This window comes from Ruditapes philippinarum, unplaced genomic scaffold (assembly GCF_026571515.1).
Source record: "Ruditapes philippinarum isolate M1 unplaced genomic scaffold, ASM2657151v2 ctg1485_1_1_1_1, whole genome shotgun sequence".
Taxonomy (NCBI): domain Eukaryota; kingdom Metazoa; phylum Mollusca; class Bivalvia; order Venerida; family Veneridae; genus Ruditapes; species Ruditapes philippinarum.
Window position 1 is genome coordinate 108,170 of NW_026867238.1, and position 21,388 is coordinate 129,557.

At 32.2% G+C, this 21,388-nt stretch overlaps 1 protein-coding gene across 1 annotated transcript; it reads left to right on the forward strand.

Moving 5' to 3' along the window:
• Positions 1-7,064: 7,064 nt before the first annotated feature.
• On the forward strand, positions 7,065-10,872 carry LOC132735387 (transient receptor potential cation channel subfamily V member 5-like). Its single transcript, XM_060722327.1, has 5 exons — positions 7,065-7,317; positions 7,462-7,812; positions 8,000-8,084; positions 8,709-8,928; positions 9,196-10,872. Exons 1-5 carry the CDS (start codon positions 7,065-7,067, stop codon positions 10,870-10,872), a joined length of 2,586 nt encoding a protein of 861 aa, XP_060578310.1.
• Positions 10,873-21,388: the final 10,516 nt, after the last annotated feature.

Sequence of the window (21,388 nt, forward strand, 5' to 3'; positions counted from 1 at the left end):
GGATAACCATCTGCTAGGCCGCATCAGCGTCAAACATCGCCATTTATTGTGCTTATATGGACCTTGACGGTCAAAGTCATTTAAAGCTCAATGTAAAGGTCAGATCAACATTTTTGAAAGTCTTGTCCAAAAAGTTGTTTTGTCCAAGTATGAAGATAATTGATTTATTAAATACTAAAGTGATAGTCAATTTGGCAAAGATAAGTGAAAGTTCAATAATTTACAATTGAATGTCAAGGTAATACATAAGCCAAAATCAATTTGTTATATATGCATGATCGGTGTTCTACGGTGATTACAGTAATTTGACCTTTAGGATCAATGTCATTAATGAGTGAAGGGCAAGGTATGTTTGGTTTACTTGCTGTTGTGTTAAGGTTGAAGGTTGAAGACTATACATTCAATACCTTAATATTAATAGGAACGCCGGGATAACTGTAACAATATCTCTATTTTTTTCTTTGAAAATAAAAGTCGAGCTAAAAAGCTAATATCATTATATTTGCATGATATTTTCATATGTCGTATTCCTGTTCCCAGGTGCTACGCTCAGTCCTTGTTGACACGATTTCAGGGAAACTTTCAGGGTTAGATCTGTGTGCTGTTGTGTTCCACCAAGACAACGCTTCCGCACAATGCGCTACATCTATCATGCTTGACATTGGGATTTGAAGTGTTGGAACATCTACCATATTCTTCTGACCTTGCTCCTTTGAACTTCCGAGTATATCCGGAGAATGCGGGAGGATATTCGAGTTTACGCCGCGCAACCAGTGAAGTTATTAGATCATCTTCACCCGAGTGGTATGTAGTCATGTTCAACATGTGGGTGTATAGACATCAGAAGTGTGTAAGTATTAACGACAATAACGTTGAGAAAATGCGACGCTCACTTAACTTATGAAAGACGTTAACGTTGATTCACATTTGGTGCCCGTCAATGTATGTTTCATTGTGTAAGTTTGATGAATGTAACTATTTTATGTATTGACATTTTGTTAATGAAAATTACAGAGTCTTGTGCAAACTGGGTCAGTTTAGGCTATTGCTAAACACTTTTTGAAGCATAAGAAGTCCTAAAAATATCTACTAATAAATTGATTAAAAACCTGAAGTGTTTAATTCTGTTCCATTTTTTATGTTATTTAATTTAAATGTCCTTGCTGACGGATAATCGACTCGATTTTACTGGAATTTGTCACGGGTTCACTCAGTCGGTAGAGCTTATATTACTGCCGCAGTTGATAAGCTGGTCCGCGAAAACAACATTTTTAATTATTGACGGACAATCATGGGTCCTTTGGAAGAGATTGGTAACTGTGAAGTAAAAAGATATATCAAAGATATATAAACAATATTTATTAAACAGTTTACAATGTTCGTCTATGAATAATACAGAGTTAATGGCGAATGCAATGAAGCATTGCATTCGTGTACAATGTAAACGGGTCACAGGTTAGATAGAAAGCGACTTATTATTATGTAATAGGTTATGAAGAAAGAAAAAGTATAGATTGAAAAAGATAATTCGGCTACTGTATAGGTATACAGGAAAGGTTTATAGGACTGTTTTGACAATAGAAATAATAATATGGGAATAAAAAATAAAAACAACACGCATGATTTATTCAATTATTTATCTATTTAATATATTTGTCAATTCAAACACAACTCATTTCAATTTACAATACGCCCTACGACACACTCCCCCTACCTATTTCCAAACCTAAATATAAAAGGAATGAAAAATATGATGATAGATGAGATGAAATGGCATATGAAATGAAAGTGACTCTTTGCAACATGAAAGTATTTATATATATCAACGACATAGAACTACCTTGTCGAATTTGTCTGAAACAAAACGGTACTGGTAAGTATCATAATTGTACTTGAAGTAGGATCAGGATAGTGTTCTAACAAAATTTTCGGCACATGTCCTGAAATGACAAACAAAAACAACAGGTATGATTAATGATAATTACAACGTCATCGACACACACACATACAATTGATGTTCTCTGGATCATCTGAAATGATTCAAAGATTTGCAAATTAATGGCACTAATATAATGTTCATTTCCTATCAATACCATCAAGATATGCCTCTGTTTTACAACGTTTCTGAAAAAGAAAAATCAACATAATTGATTCAAATAAAGAACAACTGATTTAAACAATCACACTAACATAAAGTATTCACTCTTTAGAAAATCATGCTCACTAAATCATTCACACAACATGAATCAAACAATACTACATGTTTTGAAATAGAGAGAAATAAGAATAAAGCCATGGTTTAATATCCATATCTATCAGGTGCACTCGATGTGCGTTTCGGTCTTGAAGAAGGAAGGAGTCCTGGCAAGCCTGTATACCGTCTCATAGGAATAACATACGGCCTACTTTCAGTATTGTTGGCAACATGATCTTCGGCAGGTGTATTCGGGTCCTCATCTGTTTCAATGGCATCTGTTGTTGACATGAATGGCAAAAGGAGATTACGATGGAGCGTTCTTGTCTTCTTGTACCTTGCACCTTCACGCTTCACTTGGAACAAAGGTATGTCATGGTTAGGCTGGCTAATGACGATGTATGGGTCATGTTCCCATTTATCGGCCAGTTTCTGTTTGCCTCTGATGGAAACGTTCTTGACAATAACTCGGTCTCCTGGAGCGAGGACAGAACTTCGAGCTCTCTCATCATACTTGGCTTTGTTGAGCTGACCCGTCTATACCAATCTAGCCTTTTCTTCTTTCGTACGATCACTACGTTGGATGACCACGGACTATTTGATTCTTTAATGGTGTTGCTGTCTAACATCTCCTGTAGATGTTCTCTTACTTCGTTAAAAAGTGCTGGAGGTACACGGCGATATGGCTCTTTAAATGGTGTATTATCTGTTAGCTCTATAATATGCTTCACGGCTGAAGTGTGGCCTAAGGCAGTTGAAGACTTCGGAAAGATACAGTGCCATTTTCGAAACAGATCGAAAACCTTTTCTTTCTGTTCTGCTGTTAAATTGGTATCTTCTAGGTCTACATCAAAAGTATTTGTTGTTGAATTATGTTGAATGTCATCGTTTTCATTCATTATTTCTTCTTCTTTTTCAGGTGATGTCTGTTGCTGTATAGTCACAACGGATGGAGGTAAGTTCTTTTTATAATTCATGTTTTCTCTTTCAGATATATCTATGTTCCTCATATGTATTTCATTTTCTTTTTCAGGTTCTACAGATGTTTTGATGTCTACATTTGATTTGTTATCAGTGAAAATCGGAGCCTCTCGAACGACATTTACTTCTTCAAGCTGACATATATTTGATTTTGCAGAAATCGTTATGGTCTTTGCTGATATATTACACAGTCGAACTGGAACTCGAGCTGTCTTTCCTACATTGTTTAATGTGACGACTCTGGGACAAACTGTTGCTCTGTTCTCAAAGTCATTTTCCAGTGGTTCTGTAACAGCTGATAACGTGTTATGTTGCTTTCGGACAAATCCTATAACTGTTTTCGTTTCCATTGGGTGTAGTTTAATATCTTTTGTAGCTTTTACTACTCCAATTGAATTACTTGTTATAGCGTGGAAGGCTACATTCCAAGAATTAGGTAAGTTGGTGTTATCTTTAGGGTTTGTTTGTTGATATATTTCTCTTATCAAATTAGTGCCAATTACAAGTGGAACACGTTGATGGTAATCAGTGTCGGTAACAACAAGAGCCAAAATTGGAACAGCTATCTTGGTAAGCGATGGTACTTCGATGCATATTTCAATATAACCTAAGTACGGCAATCTTTCTCCGCTTGCACATCTAACATCTAATTCAAAGTCGTCCATGGAATGCAATTTTGGAATTGGTTGAAGGGATTTGTAGAATGTAGAAGATATTGTTGTTACCATTGATCCAGTGTCTATCAGCCCTTTTGTTAACTTGTTATGTACAATAACTTCACTTTCATTGCTTGTTCCAACTATTCTATCAAAAATGTATTTTTCATGAAAGGGGTTTCTGTTCTTGTCTCCTGTTTCCCCCTCAACAGAGACATCATCTAGTTTAAATCTTTCTTCTCATCCTTTTTGTCCTTATTTTCTTTCAGCGTTTCTTTTGACGATGAGGATTCTTCTTGCTTTCTTAAATCTCCTTCTTGTGCTCTTTGATCGTTTGTTTGTCTATCATACCGGTATCCTCCTCTGCTCTGAAATCGTCCATATCCTATATATATATAAGTTTGCAAAGACGAATAGTTTCATGCTACACGCAAAATCTTTTAAACATTCATAGTTTTGATAAATGTATGTCACGGGTTCACTCAGTCGGTAGAGCTTATATTACTGCCGCAGCTGATAAGCTGGTCCGCGAAAACAACATTTCTAATTATTGACGGACAATCATGGGTCCTTTGGAATAGATTAGAAACTGTGAAGTAAAAAGATATATCAAAGATATATAACAATATTTATTTAACAGTTTACAATGTACGTCTACGCCCTACGACAAATTGACAAACGTGTTACAGCCGTTTTCATTTTTGTGTCGCCTCTTCCGAGTAGTGGCGACATATAGAGATCACTTCTCCGTCGTCTGTCCGTCCGTCTGTCTGTCTGTCTGTCCGTCCGTCACAAAACTTGTCCGGACTACTCCTCATAAACTACTGGTGCAATTTCATCCAAACTTTACAGGAATGATCAGTTCTAAGTCTAGTTGTGCATATTGTCAGCATTTTTCGGTTTAATGATTTTTGTCAGAGTTATGGCCCTTTAATAAATTTTATTTTGAAAGTTTGTCCGGACTACTTCTCTTATACCACTAATGCAATTTCAATGAAACTTTACAGGATTGATCTGTAGCTCAAGTCTTTGCGCATATTGCACGGGTTTTTTTGGTTGAATGATTTTGACCGAGTTATGGCCCTTTGATAAAAAGGTGTTTTTTCTGTGTGTTGCCAGATACACAAAAGACTACTCCTCATAAACTACTGGTGCAATTTATCCAAACTTTACAGGAATGATCAGTACCAAGTCTAGTTGTGCATTGTCCGACTGTCTGTCCGTCTGTCACAAAACTTGTCCCATCATGAAATTGGCCATCATGAGGCGACACATGTGATCACTGATCGCTCTTGAATATAATAGTTCCCAAATTATTCTTTGTTTCCTTCCCCTTCCAGTAATAAGAATTTCAAGGAATGACTTACCACAAAAACAGCATCGGGCAACCAAGGAATGATGTTAATTAACTTTATTTTTTAATTTTACATCTTTTATTTTTAATTAATTAATTAATTCTATTTATCTATTTATTTATTTAATTTTAACAACGAATGACTGATGCTTAATGAGCTGCCAACTTTAATCCGGATCAGGAATATTTTTAGTATAGCAATATTCATTGAAAATTCCCATGGTCACCGTTTATAGTAAAAACATATTTTATTGCAGCACATAGATGTAAAATATTATACAAATGATGAGTATATAACATAACAATGGGTTGGGCAACAAATTCTATCAACACTAGATTAATCTTTTCCGTTTTTGAAGTATTTTGAAGCCAGTGATATGATCGATTGCCTTGCAAACTTGAGGCCACCTCAAATGCGATATAATCAGATTCCAACTATCAAAGGATAGTGGAGGGTCAGTTATTATGTAATTGTATTGAGCTCTAAATGCAGTTAAATTACACGCTTAAAGATCGCAACGAATGTAACGAAAGAAAAAACAAAACAAGTCACACAAAACTTGTCTTATATATTGATTTTATTTCTCTGCTTAAAAGACTGTGTTGATTTAATATGAATAAAACATGAACAGCAATGTATACTAGTATTTTAAAGGAACTGCTTATGTAAGGTAAGATCTTAGTTTTTATAATAGTTTGAGGTGTCATCCAAAAAAATATTCATTTAAAACGTTATCTTTACTCATTGTTGTGAACCACATTATATTTTGAAAATGAATAAATTCAATTATTTCTAAGCTTTATGTCAACTTCTTAAAATGTAATGTAATTTGCAATGTTAGAGTTGTAAGTTATTTATTTGTTTCTTTCATAAAAATAGATGTTAACTTAAGCTATAACATCATTTATCAACTGCCGATATGTAAATACAATGACCACTTTCTACACTTGACTACACGATGTTTTAAACACTCCTGTCATTATACATGGAGAAATAAAATAACCACACTTTTTCACGCACCTAAATTACATTAGAAAACAGAATGAAATGGTTCCAAACAAAATATTAACTATTTTCTTAAGTACAAGGCAACGATTTCCCGAATGTCCCAGCTGTTCATTGGAAAATTTGGAAGCAATATACCGTGTAACTTCTGAATTCTGGAAGTTCTAAAATCCAGAAACTTGTGAAATCCGAACATTTTTCAGGGTCCCGAAATTCTCTAGCTCATTCTATTTTCCGGATATTTTAAATTATGAATTGCGAACGATTTTCCGTTACAATTTGTGTTATATCAATTTAAATTTACTTCTTAAATCCGGAAATTGAAAAAGGTGTGAAGGAATAGTATAATTGAGATTGTAAAACCTTCAAAGTATCGTCCAATTTGCAGAAAGCATTTATCTTGACATTTATTACAATAGGAACTTGTCAAGCATGTTAAACAATTGATTAAGGTGTGAAAAATAAGAAAATGAGAAGTTTAACTATATAAGTTTATCAATAGCTGGTACAATATGAAATAATGCAACAAATTCAGTTATAGGTGATGATGAAATTAAATATACAATTTATTTATAACGTTTTAAAAGTCCTATAATTTTGCCATTTAATGAATTTAATAAGCTTCAAAATTCTGGAAACTTCCAAACCCCGATCTTTTTCGCTAGTCCCACGTTTGTTCGGTTTTCAAGTTACATTGTACCTTAAATCTCAGATAGATACTTTGTCATATTTTGTATCAAGAAACTTATGAATATTCTACCTGTTACAGACAGCGAGGTATTATATAACACCTACCCTTTGATTTGTTATAAATTTTGCAGACATCGTTCGTCTGGTTGCTATATCGATACCTGTAAAACATATACATGTAAGATGGTAGACATCATAGAAGAGACGCCGATAGAAAAATATAAAGCGAGACCTGTAAGACAGAGAAGTGTTATTGAAGAAGTTATAGAAGATGCGCCGAGAGAAACATATAAATATGTGCCGGATAAACTGGATATATATGGCTGTATAGTAGACATGGCGGAAAATCCGGAGAGGGCAAAATCTACATTACAGACAATTGAAAACATCTTAAAGGCTCTAAAAGACCACGACAGATTGCCTAGTCTTACTAAAGGTAAAATAATTTAACTTCGCTTTAATCTATCTCGGAACTGTTTGTTTAACATCAAATTTTATCAAATATTTATAGATCTAGGAAAAGAAAAAAAAAGTTTATACTAATTTATGGCATTCTTCTTTTACTTATCGATTTTTGCAGATGTTGAGAAAAACAGAAAGGGAGAGACTGTGCTACATACAGCCATAAAGATTTTCCAGTTTAAAAGTCAAGAAGAAAAAGAAGTAATCGAGTTACTTATTTCAGTATATCCAAAACTGATTAAGTTTGACCGGGAGAGTACGGAATATGCCGGCCAAACTCCATTGCATATGGCTGTATGTAAAGGCAATATATGGCTTGTCAAAACATTGTTAAAACAAATTTGCAAGGCAAGCGCAAAGCACTGGAAATCAACACTGCTGAAAAGGAAAGCAACAGGCCAGGTATTCACGAACACTGTGATGATGGGACAAGTCCCTCTGACTATAGCAGCTTTGACTTTCAATAGAGGTTTGTTCAAACATACATTTAAATAATTTCTTCAATGCATAAAGGAATTAAAAGTATTTTATTCTTTCTATGACTTTAACAATTTATTCAAAGCAGCTACTTCAAGCTTCGATTTAATCTAACTTAAGGCATTACATTTTGTTCTGAAAATATTAAGTATTAATTACATAACTTTGACCCTTTTTAGGAATGTTTGATTTATTACTGAATGAAGGGGCTGATCTCGACGGAACGAATTCGTTAGGTGACAACGTTTGCCATTCCTTGATAAGGTAAGTTGTTATCAAATAGCCACTATTTTTGTGGGTTTTTTTTATTTCAAGTTTCGATAATTTTAGTTGTTTGTACACTCGATCAGGATCGATGCCTATTAAATATGCTCAAGTGAAACGTAAAACTTGCATTTTAAAAGAGAAATTATAAGATAAATAAGTATGATAAAAAAGTGTGTATTTTTGTCTCATACACTTAATTCATATTTAAATACAACAGAAAAAAAAATCTATTACTTGGTTTAAGCATAACAAGCTCATCAACATATTGCATATACAAATACATTTTTTGTATATTAATTTTCTACCACAACCTAAGCCTATTATTTTTGCCTCAAATATATCTGCATACATATTTTATGTAAAATAACACGCTCAGTATTCGTTTTTATCGTAGCCTCTACTTTTCACTTTGTGAACTGATTTATAAGAATGTCTAAGAAAATATATAGGAATTCTATATAGTTTCATAAGTAGTCGCAAATCAAATCAACTACATTTTTTAATAGCATGGCGTAAATTATACATATAGATTCACTGTGAGTATATGGTTGTTTAATGTCCATCTATATTCAAGCACAATATGAGCTTATATATCGTTTATAATTTAATTTCTGTTCACAGATACGGTTATTTATACCCAGAAAAACTAAATGACGTATTAGAAATGTGCCGGAAGATAAATGAGGACCCTGCGCCGTATGATACTAGTGCACGCGCGATACAAAACAGAAAACTCAGGAAGAAGATTTGGTTAATGGAGAATATACAAGGTTTGAACCCGTTACAACTAACAGTGACACTTGGACAACATCAGATGTTTTCTTTTATTATGGACCAAGAGGTAATCAATGATTTGGGATCACTTATTAATCCTAAATATTAAGTTATATCAAATCAAAACAACAATTATTTTCTATCATTACATTCTTTTTAACTTTTTATTGTTTAAAATGCCATGGCTTTCAAATTGACTAAAGATTTGTTTTCCAATTGATATATAAATATACAACTAGTTTTTATAGTTAAGAGCCATAACAGTAGATATAGATGGAATTATATAAAATATATAATAACAATATGATGTAAAGCTTGGTTATTAACATTGCAGGCCTACTGTTTTGAAAACTCGAAAGATGGACTGTTTGACATCAAAATATATGACATTACGGAAATTGACCCTATCTCTTCAATGATATCTGGAGACATGGGAGGGTTAAACGAGAGTATGCAAAACAGATGTCTACCGGAGATCATTTCCCGAAGACAGACTACGTATCAAAGTGAACTTTTTCGAAAGTCTGTCCTTATGATGCTTTTCGATCTTGAGCCGTCTGTCGCTTTTCAGTTCATTTTGTTTCCTCCATTAATGAGAGTCGTCAATCAGAAGTGGAATGCATACAGAAAATATGTCTACTTTTGGTGGATATTTCATACGATATTTATGTTTTTTCATACATGTTATTGTGTTGGGAGATCAAAACAAAACCATAATTCCCAAGGGCTTTTCAGTGTCAACAGTCCTCCAATCTTTATCAGGAAAATACCATATGATCCATTTGTTACAACATACGGCAGTATCTGCATAATAGTTTCATTTGTATACCTTGCTCAGGAAGGGTTGCGGATGTACAAAAAAAGAATGCCGTGGACTCTGAGCTCATTCTTGAATCCTTACAGCAGTGGCTGGTTTCGTGTTATGTTTGTTTTCTTCGGTCTCTGCCTCATTGTCGACTTTGCCCTTGCTTATTGCGTTGTTTCCTACGAGAACTATCTACTAATAGCAGCTATGGTACTCGGGTGGTTTTTGGAAATATTTTTCATAAGAGCCTTCAAACCGTTCAGTTTCTTCACGGTTATGATACAAAAAGTCCTCATTATAGACATGTCACGTTTCTTTGTCATAATCGGTATCGAAATACTTGCTTTCGCTACCGCTATGTTTATGGCGATTCAAGGGTCGAGTGTTGCGGAATCAACAGATTATCAGGACATTTGGCGGACAATATTCTCTATGTTTAGCTTGATGGTAGGTGTCGGAGACTTAGTCGCAATCTATGATACTCGTCATCCCACCTTGTGTATCATCATACTGGTGAGCTTTATCGTTATGACCACTTTGCTCATGCTGAATGCACTTATAGCAATGATGTCTCGCACGTGTATGGAATTGGTAGAGAATGTTGGAAATGTAAGGACAAGAGAGCGACATTGTAAACTTCAATATTTATCTATGATTTTCTTTTTTGAAAGTATTCTTCCCAGTAGATTTATATTCCAAGTGGGTGAATGTCAGGAAGTTAGTCGATATAATAACACTATCCACCGAAGAAGAAAAGTGAAAAGATACATGCTAGAATTGCGATCGTTACAGAATGAAGACGGAAATGACTGTGAAGAAGGAACGATTTCTACAAGCTGGGGATTCAGGACCGCTGTATTTAATGCTCTCAAAAACAACAAGCGAGGCTCAACAGACAGGCCTCTTTCTGGTATTAGTGATAAAATTCGACAAACATTAAAGAAAATTAGCAAAAAGAAAGCAAAGAAAACAAATGCCGATGATGACAAGCAAGATTGTATTTTAGAACCCTCTGAGCAAAGACCAGTACAAATTCAGCCGCCTGAATCACATGATTTCGGCTTGAATCCAATGGCTGCGGATAACGGATTTCCAAATGGTGGCTTTTCTGCGAGAACTCCAAGACAAGCTGAGATTGACATATACCATGTTAATCTTTGTAGACAATGCTCTGTCAGCGATGTCACTCGTGACTGTGATCATTAAATCCGTTTACGATATTTTGCATTATATATAATACTGGTCACATATCTCTTATAAATATGTATTTTGTTATTATAATTTGCTTCACACCTTATCTTTCGTGACATTTGCTACCGACTCGGTACATTATATAAACATTTTTTTCTCTACATAGAAGCGTACATAACTAATTTCTCACCATTGTTTGTTCATAAAGGTTAAAAGATTTTCCAATATGCCACATAAAAATGTTTAAACTTTAGATAAAAATCTGGGGTTATCAGGAAATACTTTTTCTGGCATTATCATCATTATGATAGTCGAATATTGTACCTTTGGTTATCTACTTTAGCATGTAAATACAGCCTACATGTATGTTACAACATTGCGATTAAGGGATCGGTTATTATGTTTTATAAGGTTTAAATTATAAGAATGTTGATTGATTGACCTATAGATTTATATATTTCATTGTGTGGATTCTTGCTTGCCTGATTGTGAGTTTACCTGATTTTGTGCTTGTGTGATTGCTTGATTGCTTGATTGATTGATTGATTTGTTTGCTTGCTTGCTTGATTGATTGATTGAACTTTATATGACTTCTTTTAGATAGAAATTCTTTAAAACATTTGCTTGCTTGTTTGCTTGCTTGCTTGATTGATTGATTGATTGATTATATTTTATATCACTTCTTTTAGATAGAAGTCTTTTAAACATTTGATATATTGTTTCTTTTTTATATGTCTATTGTTTAAAGTTGAGTGAATTAAAGATATACTATGCTCATCTTAGAGATAATATTTTTTATCCCAGAAATTAATTGAAATCTATTAAATTCTTTCTGAATATGTTTAATTTTAATAAAAGAATGTACAAACTGTGTGTCGGAAGCCGCACATCCTATGACAGATCAAGTAAAGTTGGTCCTTTCTTGAAAAAAAAACTGCCAGTTTTTTAATGACATTATACATTCTTATTGTGTCCATCTATAGTGTGTAGAATTTAAAACAAAAGATTGCTTATTTGTATGTAATCAAAACATGTTTATTTTATATTAGAGACTGTGTAGCAATTAGTATTTTGATACATTAATCAGAAAAAAATGTTCACGTTCGCGAACTTACAGACAGATATTCACCACCAAAATGACCTACGTTTATAGTATAATTCATTAAATGGATATTAAATACCAGATTTTTTTGTTGATTCTGCCGAAAGGGAAAACATTGTGATTTATGATGTTATAATTATGATTTAAGAACGTGACAGATGTTTATCATCTGAAATTAACATATGTATACTATAAACGTAGGTCATTTTGGTGGTGAATATCTGTCTGTAAAATTAACAATTCGAAAAGATACACCTGAGATGTTTCTAATATAGGGCTACATGTATATGTTTATAGACATTTCATTTTAATAATATTATTTATGTCCCTTTAAAACATGTCAAAGTCCAGCTAGCTAGCCACCCTTAAAGAAAATTATACACACGATCATGAAATTGTATGTAAATTTTCATTGTAGTAAATTATATCTGATCTAAATATGAGTAATAATACCAGTATTCTGTCAAATATTCAAGTTTATAATGTTTATTCAAACACGTTGAACCCTACAGAAATTAAAATCACGAGGGCTGTTCGATTAATTCGATGAATTGTGCAGTAACTTTTTTTTTATTTTCAAATATTTTCTCTGTATATTTACCGTTAGTGTGTATTACCGTAATATGTATTCTATGTGTAAGGGTCAAAGAATGTTCTCAATAAACGATCAAAATACTCGAAACCATAGTAACCAATGTCTTGCTTGCTGCCGGGTCCCTTTTTTACCGCTTATATTCTTCCTTTATTAACGACAAAAATCATCATTTTTTTTTCGAATAGAAAGAAATGCGAACATAGCAGACGTTCAAGAATTTTCATGACGTTATTTCCGTGAACAATTACAATATTCGTTATCGAAATAAACTTGTATTAGTCTCGCCAAAGCTAAGAATTTTTTTTTCAAAAGACGAAGAATTACGTGCAGTTGTAACATGTAACATAAACAGTTAATTACTAAAATGACAGTCAATTTGTCAAAGATCAGTGAAAATTTACAACTCAATGTCAAGGTAATACATGAGCCAAAATCAATTTGTTTAATATGCCTGATCGGTGTTCTACGGTGTTTCGTGGGGACAATCGTGATATATTATTTCGTTTTTACCCGGTGGAACGATGGTGAAAACGCGAAGGTACGATGACAAGATGATGAAAACACGATGGTACGATGATGAAAACATGATGGTACGATGGTGAAATTGCGATGTCGCGATGGTAAAAACGCGATTTGTATCGTGTTTTCATCATCGTATGATCGCGACTTTACCATCGTACATCGCGGGTAAGGACGAAATAAAAAAAAATTACGATTGTCCAAACGGAACACTGTATACAAAAAGGTCTTATCCCAAAGAATGCTGTGTCTTAATACGAAGCCAATTCATGTAGCCAGTTACAACAAAGAAATATGAAAATTACAATAATTTTGACCTTTAGGGTCAAGGTCATTTATGAGTGAAGGGCAAGGTCTGTCTGGTTTACTTGCTGTTGTGTTCAATGTTGAAGGTTGAAGACAATCCATTCAATACCTAACCAATAATGGGAACTAACGTCACTAATGGTTACCTAACTGTAACAATGTCTCTATTTTTCTTTGAAAATAAAAGTCGAGATAAAAACTAATATCATTTGTCATATCATATTTTTAAAGAAGATTATTTTACTTGTTTATTTTTCATATATATTTTTTTTATTTCTAATTGATTAATTAATTAATTTTATTACATGTATTTCTTTATTATTTTATTAATTTATTTATTTTGGTATTTTGAACATCGAATGACTGATTTGGGTATTTTGGAACATCGAATGCCTTTAAATCTTTAAAAATGGGCTGCCAACTTTTAAAGCCGGATTCGGAACAAATTCTTAACACTAAAATTTCTCTTTTTCCTTTTTTTTTTAAAATAAAATAGTTTTTTGAAGAAAAATGATTTTAAAATTGAAACGCCTTGAAAAATTTGGGGCCCCCTAAAATGCGATAAAAAAATCAAAACCCCAAATAATAAAAGGGTATTTGGAGCGCCCAATTTTTAATGAAAAAATAGTATTGAAAATCAAAAAATGAAATTTATTTTGGGCAGGGAAAAAGATCGCAACAAAAGATAACGAAAGAAAGAAAAAAAACAAGTCCATAAAATATGTTTTAAATAATTTTTTGTTTTTAAATTCTTTTTCTTTTTTTTAAAAGGGGGTTTTTTGGGAAAATTTTAATATAAATAAAATAGGGAAATTTGAAAAGTATTTTTTTAAAAAAGGAACTGCTATGGAAAGGAAAAAATATTTTAAATTTTTTTTTAATAAAAATTTTTTTGGGGTTTTTCCTTTCTAAATAAAAAAAATTTCTTTTTAAAAACTTTTAATTTTTATTTTTTTTGGAAACCCACTTTTAAAAAATTTTTGTAAACCCAAAAATTAGATTTTTGAAATTTATTTTGTTTTTTTTTTAAAAAATTAGTTTGTTTTTAACTATAGCATTTTTTATCAACTCCCAAAAAATTTGAAAATTTTACAATAAACCATTTTTCTAAAAATTAAAACTATCAAATTTTTTTTAACACTCATGCCCTCATATCGGGGGAAAAACCCAAAAATAATCTTTTTTTTCCACCACAAAATTTTAACATTAAAAATAGAATACAATTTTTCCCTAAAAAAAAATTAGGGTTACATTTATCTTAAAAAACAAGAAAAGGTTTTAAACGTTTTTCGCAAATGCCCTAGCTTTTTTTTCCATCGGAAACCCTTTGCATGAAAAGCAAAATCCCTTTAAAATCACAAAAAGATATTTTCGGCATTTTTTTGTATCAAAAAAATTTAATAAATTTTTCTCCCTTTTAAATGGGACAGGGGAAAGTATTATAAAAAAACAAACCCCTTGTTTTTTGGGGGGATAAATTTTTTTTTGCGACAAAATTGTTGCCTTTTTTTGCTAGATCGTTTAAGGGAAGAAAATTTTAAATTTTTAAAAAATGGGAGAATCATAGAAGAGAGGGCCCGAAAAAAGAATTTTTTAAAGCGGGGGAACCGGGTTGAACAGAAAAAAGTTTTTTTTAGGAAAGAAGTTTATAGAAAAATGGGGGCCCGAGAAAAAAACATAAAAAATATGTCCCCCGGGAAAACTGGAAAATAAAAATGGCTGTTAGTAAAAAACATGGGGGAAAAAAACCCGGGAAAGAGGGAAAAAATCTCATTTACAGAAAAATTTTTGAAAACATTTTTAAAAGGTTTCAAAAAAGACCACAAACAGATTTTTTTAGTTTTTTACAAAAATTTAAAAAATTTAATTTTCGTTTTAAAAACCCCATTTTTCGTAATTTTATTAAAAAATAAATTTTTTTAAATAAAAATTTTCAATATTTTTCTGGGGAAAAATTTACCTATTTTTATCCCAAATTTAAAAGGCCCTTTTTCATTTACTTTTAAATTTTTATTTCCCCAGGGGCCCTTAAAGGAAAAAAAAAAGGGGGGAAAACCTTTTTTGCTACAAAACGTTTGAAAAGGGTTTTTTTTCAAGTTTAAAAAGCCCAAGAAGAAAAAGAAGAATTTTCAATTTTTACTTTTTTAAAGTATACCCAAAAAAAATTTAAAAGTTTAAAAGGGGGGAAAAAGTACGGAAAAACCCCCGGCCCCAAAACCCCTTTAAACATAGGGCCCCTTTGTATGTAAAGGAAATATATGGTTTTGGGGGTTTACCAATTGAAAAAAACTCAAAAAAAAGCCCCAAAGCAGGGAAAAATCCAAATTGCTGAAAAAAAAGCAACGGGAAAAAATTTTTTAGGGAAACACTTTTGGAATGATGGGGAATTTCCCCCTGAGAAATAGCGCATTGACTTTCAATTAGGGTTTGTTTCAAACATACATTATAACAATTTATTATAACAGAAAGGAATTTAAAAGTATCTGTACATACTAATGACTTTAACTACATCTTTAAAGGGCAGCTATATTCAGCTTTGTGGGGGGTTGTTTGGTTTTAGTTTTTTTTTCTGTTTTTTTCCATTACTTCTTACCTCGGGCATTACCCTTTAGTCCTGTAAATATTAAGTTACTATTTTACATTACTCTGGACCCTTTCTAGGAATATTTCGACTTGTTACTGTTACGAAAGGGCTGAATCTCGACGGAACGAATTCCTTAGGTGACAACGTTTTGCCATTCTCTGATAACGTAAGTCGTAATCAAATAGCCACTAAATAGTGCTTAGATATTTTAGTTGCTTGTACATTTGATCACGATCGATGCCTATTTAATATGTTCAAAAGAAGCTTTGATCTTGCATTTTGAAGAGATATTTAATATATATTAAATTAAATATTTAATATCCCGCGGGGCTAAGATTTTTTTTATTAAACATCGCCCCGCGCCTTTGCTAATTAATTAGCGTGTTTTCGCTGCGTCCCTCCACCACCCCCACTCCCCATTTTAACATGTTAATTATCGACTTTTTGCTTGGCGGCGTCTTGGGACGAAAAGACGCTATTTAGCGGGTCACGTTTACGGAGTTTTATTTTATCAAACTTCACCCCGCCCCTCGCTCATTAGCGTGTTTTACCACTGCGCGCCCCAGCCCCATTTTAAAAAAACTTGTTTATTTTTTTTTCGACTTTTCACTTGGCGAGGGTCGCGGGGCGAAAACAACGAATGGCACAAATCAGCCCCCCCCTACTTTTTTGAAAAACTTCGGCTAATTTTTTATAACATGGCGTATTTTTTTTTCGAAATATTTTCTGTGAGGGGGTATAGTTGATTTTAATATTTTCATCTACATTCAAGCATAATATGTACATATTGGTTTTCGTTTATAAATTTAGTTTCTTTTTCCACAGAATATGGTTTATTTTATACCCCAGAAAAACTAAAACGTATTGAAATGTGCCGAAAGTATAAAGGGGGCCCCTGGGGGCCGTAGGGAAAACTAGGGGCAGAGCGATACAAAACAAAAAAAACTCCAAAAAAAAAAAGTTTTGGGGGTTAAATGGGGGAATCACAAGGTTTCCCTTTTAAATTACAGTGACACTTGGTCAACTTTCGGGTTTTTTCTTTTAAATTATGGGAAAAAAGGGGGTAAAAAATGCTTTGAAAACAAAAAATGTAAAATTTTAAAATATCAAATCCAGAAAAAATACTTAAGAATTTTTTTGTTTTTCTATTTTTAAAAAATGCAAGGGCCCTTTTTAAAGTGATTTTTGGTTTTTTAAAAATAATTAAGCCCCGGTTTTTTTTCCAAACATTACATATATTTTATTTTTTTTAAAAGAAAATAAATAATTTTTTGTAGATTCCTAGAAAATGGAATTTTATAAAATTCATATTACCATTGGAATGTAAAACTTATTAATATTGCAAGGCCATAACTGTTTTCCGAAACTCGAAAGATGGGAACTTTTTTGACATCAAAATATATGATATTAAACGGAAATTGACACTTATCTCTTCAATTTGAAAATCTGGGAAACATGGGAGGGGAAAACGAGAGTTAATGCAAAACGGAAATGTCAACCCGGAGAACATTTCCCGAAAGACAGAAACCTACTTTATCAAAATGAACCATTTTTCGAAAGTCTGGGTTCCTTATGAATGCTTATTCGACTCTGGAAAGCCATCTGTCCGCTTTTTCAGTTTTTCATTTTGTTTCCCCTCCATTAAATGAGGGTCGTAAACCCAGAAAGTGGAATGCCCCAAATACAGAAAAAATATTTCTAACCCTTGGTTGGGGATTATTTTCCAATAAACGGATATTTATGTTTTTTCATACATGGTATTGGGTGTTGAGAGATCGAGAACAAAACCCACTTTTTCCCCAAAAGGGGTTTTAATAGGGGTAAAGCAGCCCCCCCGGTTTTTTAAACAAAAAAAATCCCAAAAAATTAAATGCGTTTTTTTACAAACATATGGCTCAATAGGGCATAATGTTTCATTTAAAATATCCCTTTGGGGCCCTCAAGAAGTTTTTTGGTTTAAAACCCAAAAAAGAATCCCGTGGGGACTCTGAACCACCCCGGGAAAACCCAAACAGCAGGGGCCCGGGTTTTTTCCGGGGGTTTAATGTTTTTTTTTTAAATTGGGAAAATTTCCCTCTTTAAATTGACTTTACCCTTTTCCCTTTTTGTTTTGTTTACTCGAGAACTACCCCTTACTAATAGTAGCAAAGGGAAATTTGGGAGGGTTTTGGGAAAATTTTTTTTATAAAAACCCCAATAAAAAACCTTTCAGTTTTTTTCAGGGTTTTAGGGATAAAAAAGGTCCTATTAAAAGACATATAAAACGTTTTTTTTTTTGGTTCATAATCCCCAACAAAATATTTGGCTTTCGCTACCCGCTATGAAATTATGGCAAAATTAAAGGGGTTTCAAAGTTTTTGGGGGAAAATCCACGGTTTAAAATCGGGAAACTTTTTGGGGAAACAATATTTCTATTTTTTTAGTTTTTGAGGGTTTAAGGTTTGGTTCGGAAAACCTTTAGTCGCAATCAACCCAAACCCAAAACACAGACTTTTAAAAAAAACGTGGGAAATTAAATTTAGTTTTTGGCCCACGGGCGTCGGGGGCCCAAAAAATCGACGTAAATTTTGACTTTTAAAAAAACCGATGTTTTTTTAAAACCGTTTTTTTGCGCCCGGGAACGTCGGGTTTTTTGGGTCGGGCCCCTGAAGTAGGAAAAAAAAATTAAAAAAAAATAATCCTTATTCGCTTTTTTGAAAATCATTTTAAATTTTTTTAAAATGTTTTTTTTTGGGTTTTCCCAAAAAAATTTTTTTAAATATAAATACAGCCCAAAGGGGATCGGGGCCCGTTTGGGAAACCCTAAAAAAAAAAATTATGGGGTGGCGCTGTATATAGGCAATTTTTAAAAATTTTTTTATTTTTTATGAAATCTTTTTTATAGCCAAAAATATTTTTTTTAAAAAACCCTTTTTAAATAATATTTTAAATTTGGGTGGTAAAAATTAAATATGTTTTTTCCAAAATAGGGGTTTTTTTAATAGGGGGCTTTAAAAATTTAATCATAGGGGAAACAAAAAAAGGGGAAAAGAAAACAAAATTTAAAAACCTGAAAATTTCCGAATTTTAAGTCACGGGGGGAGGGAAAATTTTCAAATTCTTTTAGGCGTTACGGGTTTTTGGGTGTCCGGTCAGGAATCGGGATTGCACTGAATAAAGTGCAAATTTAAAAATAGAGTTTTTCTTTGAACAAAAAGGCGTTCCAAAATTTAAATTTAGATTTTATTTTACTTTGTATTTTGAATAAATTATAATTGCATGGTTGCAAGATTCTTAAATTTTTAATTATCATTATTGAACAGCTTTGAAGTAAAATGTCACACAAATTCGCGAAATAATGTCTAATAATAACCCCTTTTTAAAAATTGACATGTTTTTTTAACTCTGCTTTTAAAGAGTTTTTAATAAATATTGCCCTTTTCCAGTACTACCAAAGAGAAATGCTTAAGTTTTTCATTATTTTTTCCCTTAAAACTGTGATGTTTTGGTTCAGTTAAAATTGAGAAATTGGAATGAATTTGTCGATTCCGAGGCATTTCGCGACCAAGACGTTTCGGTCCCAAATAACCCCAAAACGTTTCCGGTCCCAAATAACCCAAGACGGTTTTTTTTCCCAGAAAAACCAATTTTCCGGCAATTTAAATTCTTTAATTTTTAAAACTATGAAAAAATTTTAAGATTTTGCGAACTGTTTTTTATTTCAAACGAAAGAATAAAAATACAAAATTTTAATAAAATTTTTTCTTTTCAGGAAATTTTTAAAAGGGGTTGGAAAATCCCCCTTTTAAAAGGCCCGGAGGGACAGAAAAAAAATGAATATGAAAAAAAAAAACATTTTGTAAAAAGGGAAATTTTTTGTAAATTCTTTTAACAAAACCTTTTAATCCATAAAACGGGGGAGTTTTAAAAGGGGTTTTTTTTAAAATTTCGGGTATTTTTGTTTTTTTTTTAATTTTTTTTTTTTTAATTTCCCTTTTTTAAAAAAAAGTTAAAAATTTTGTTCTTTAAAATTAAAGGAAAAACCATAAAAAATTTTTTTGGGCTTGTTTTTTTTTTAAATTTTTTTAATAAATTTTTTTTCCCCAGTAAAAAAGGGATGTCCCCCACACATTTTATTGGACGCTAAAAAACCAAAACATATCCTCCGGACAAAACGAGGGGTTTGTTTAAAAAAGAAGGTAAAATATTTTAAAAAGTCACACCTAAAAATTTTCGGGGTAATTCTAAATGGATTTTTTAAAAAAATTTAATAATTTTGGGTAAAAGAAAATTTAAAAGGCCCAGAAATTTAAATACTTTAAACGGGAAATTTTTCAAAGGGGGGTAAAAAAATATCCCCAAAAATGGAAAAAAAATGTTTTGGAAATCCCTTTGTTAAAATTATGGGTTTAAATATTTAAAAATTTTAATTGCTTAAAACCTTTATTATCAAAAAATTTTTTTTAACTTTTTTTTAAAAATTAAAAATTTTTTTTTTATTATTTTTATTTGAAAAAAGGCCAGACTTTTGGGATAGAAATGTTGCATACCAATTTTGTTCTTTAAATTTTGTACAAAGTTTTTTAAAAGTTCCCATTTATGTCATGTTTTTTTGTAATCCCTTTTTTTTTTTTAAAAAAATTAAATTATTTTTAATTTTATGTTTTTTATTTTGGTTTTTAATTTTTATGAAAAAATTATTTTAACCTTTGCAAAAAGAAATTTTCTAAAATTGTATGTATCAGCATTTAAAATTTTGCAATTTTTTTATTTTAGATTAGAAAAAGCATAAAACAATTTGTTTTTGCTTTTTTAGTTTTTTCTGTTTACATTTTCCATTGGAGGGGGAAGTTTACTTAATAGAATGAGTTACATTAAATTCGATCAAATCAAAGGATTAGCCAGAAAAATAATTTTATGACGTTTGGTTGAAACAAAAAAAGATTCAAGGGGGATTTAATCAGATGAAGGTTCCAAGAAATGAATCAGATTTTTGGGGCCAAGAAAAGGGTTTTTAATATTAAAAAGGTTTCGGAAAAATGGTCTCTAGAAAACTGGTTAGAATTTTTTTGGTCCCGGGAAAAAGGTCAGAATTTTTAGGTTTGGAAAATTTGGTTTAGATTGAGGTTTTGGGAAAAAAAAGGGTTTGATTAAAGGGGCAGAAAAAGGTTAAATTAAAAGGTTTTTAATTTTTTGCCCTCTACCCTGACGGGCAGAAATTATTTTAAAGTCCAAAAAAAAAATTTCCCCAAAACCAACCGTTTTTTCCCCACCCCTCATCCCACGTCCCGAACCTATTTTAAAACTGAAAGTTCCCGTTTGACGTTTGTGTTTTTTCTGGGGTTTATCTCGTCCAAACCCACCTTGGGGTTTTTCAAACATATTTGGGGGGCTTTATCGTTAAAGACCCCTTTGCCCCATGCCCGGAAAAAGCACTTTAAAAAGC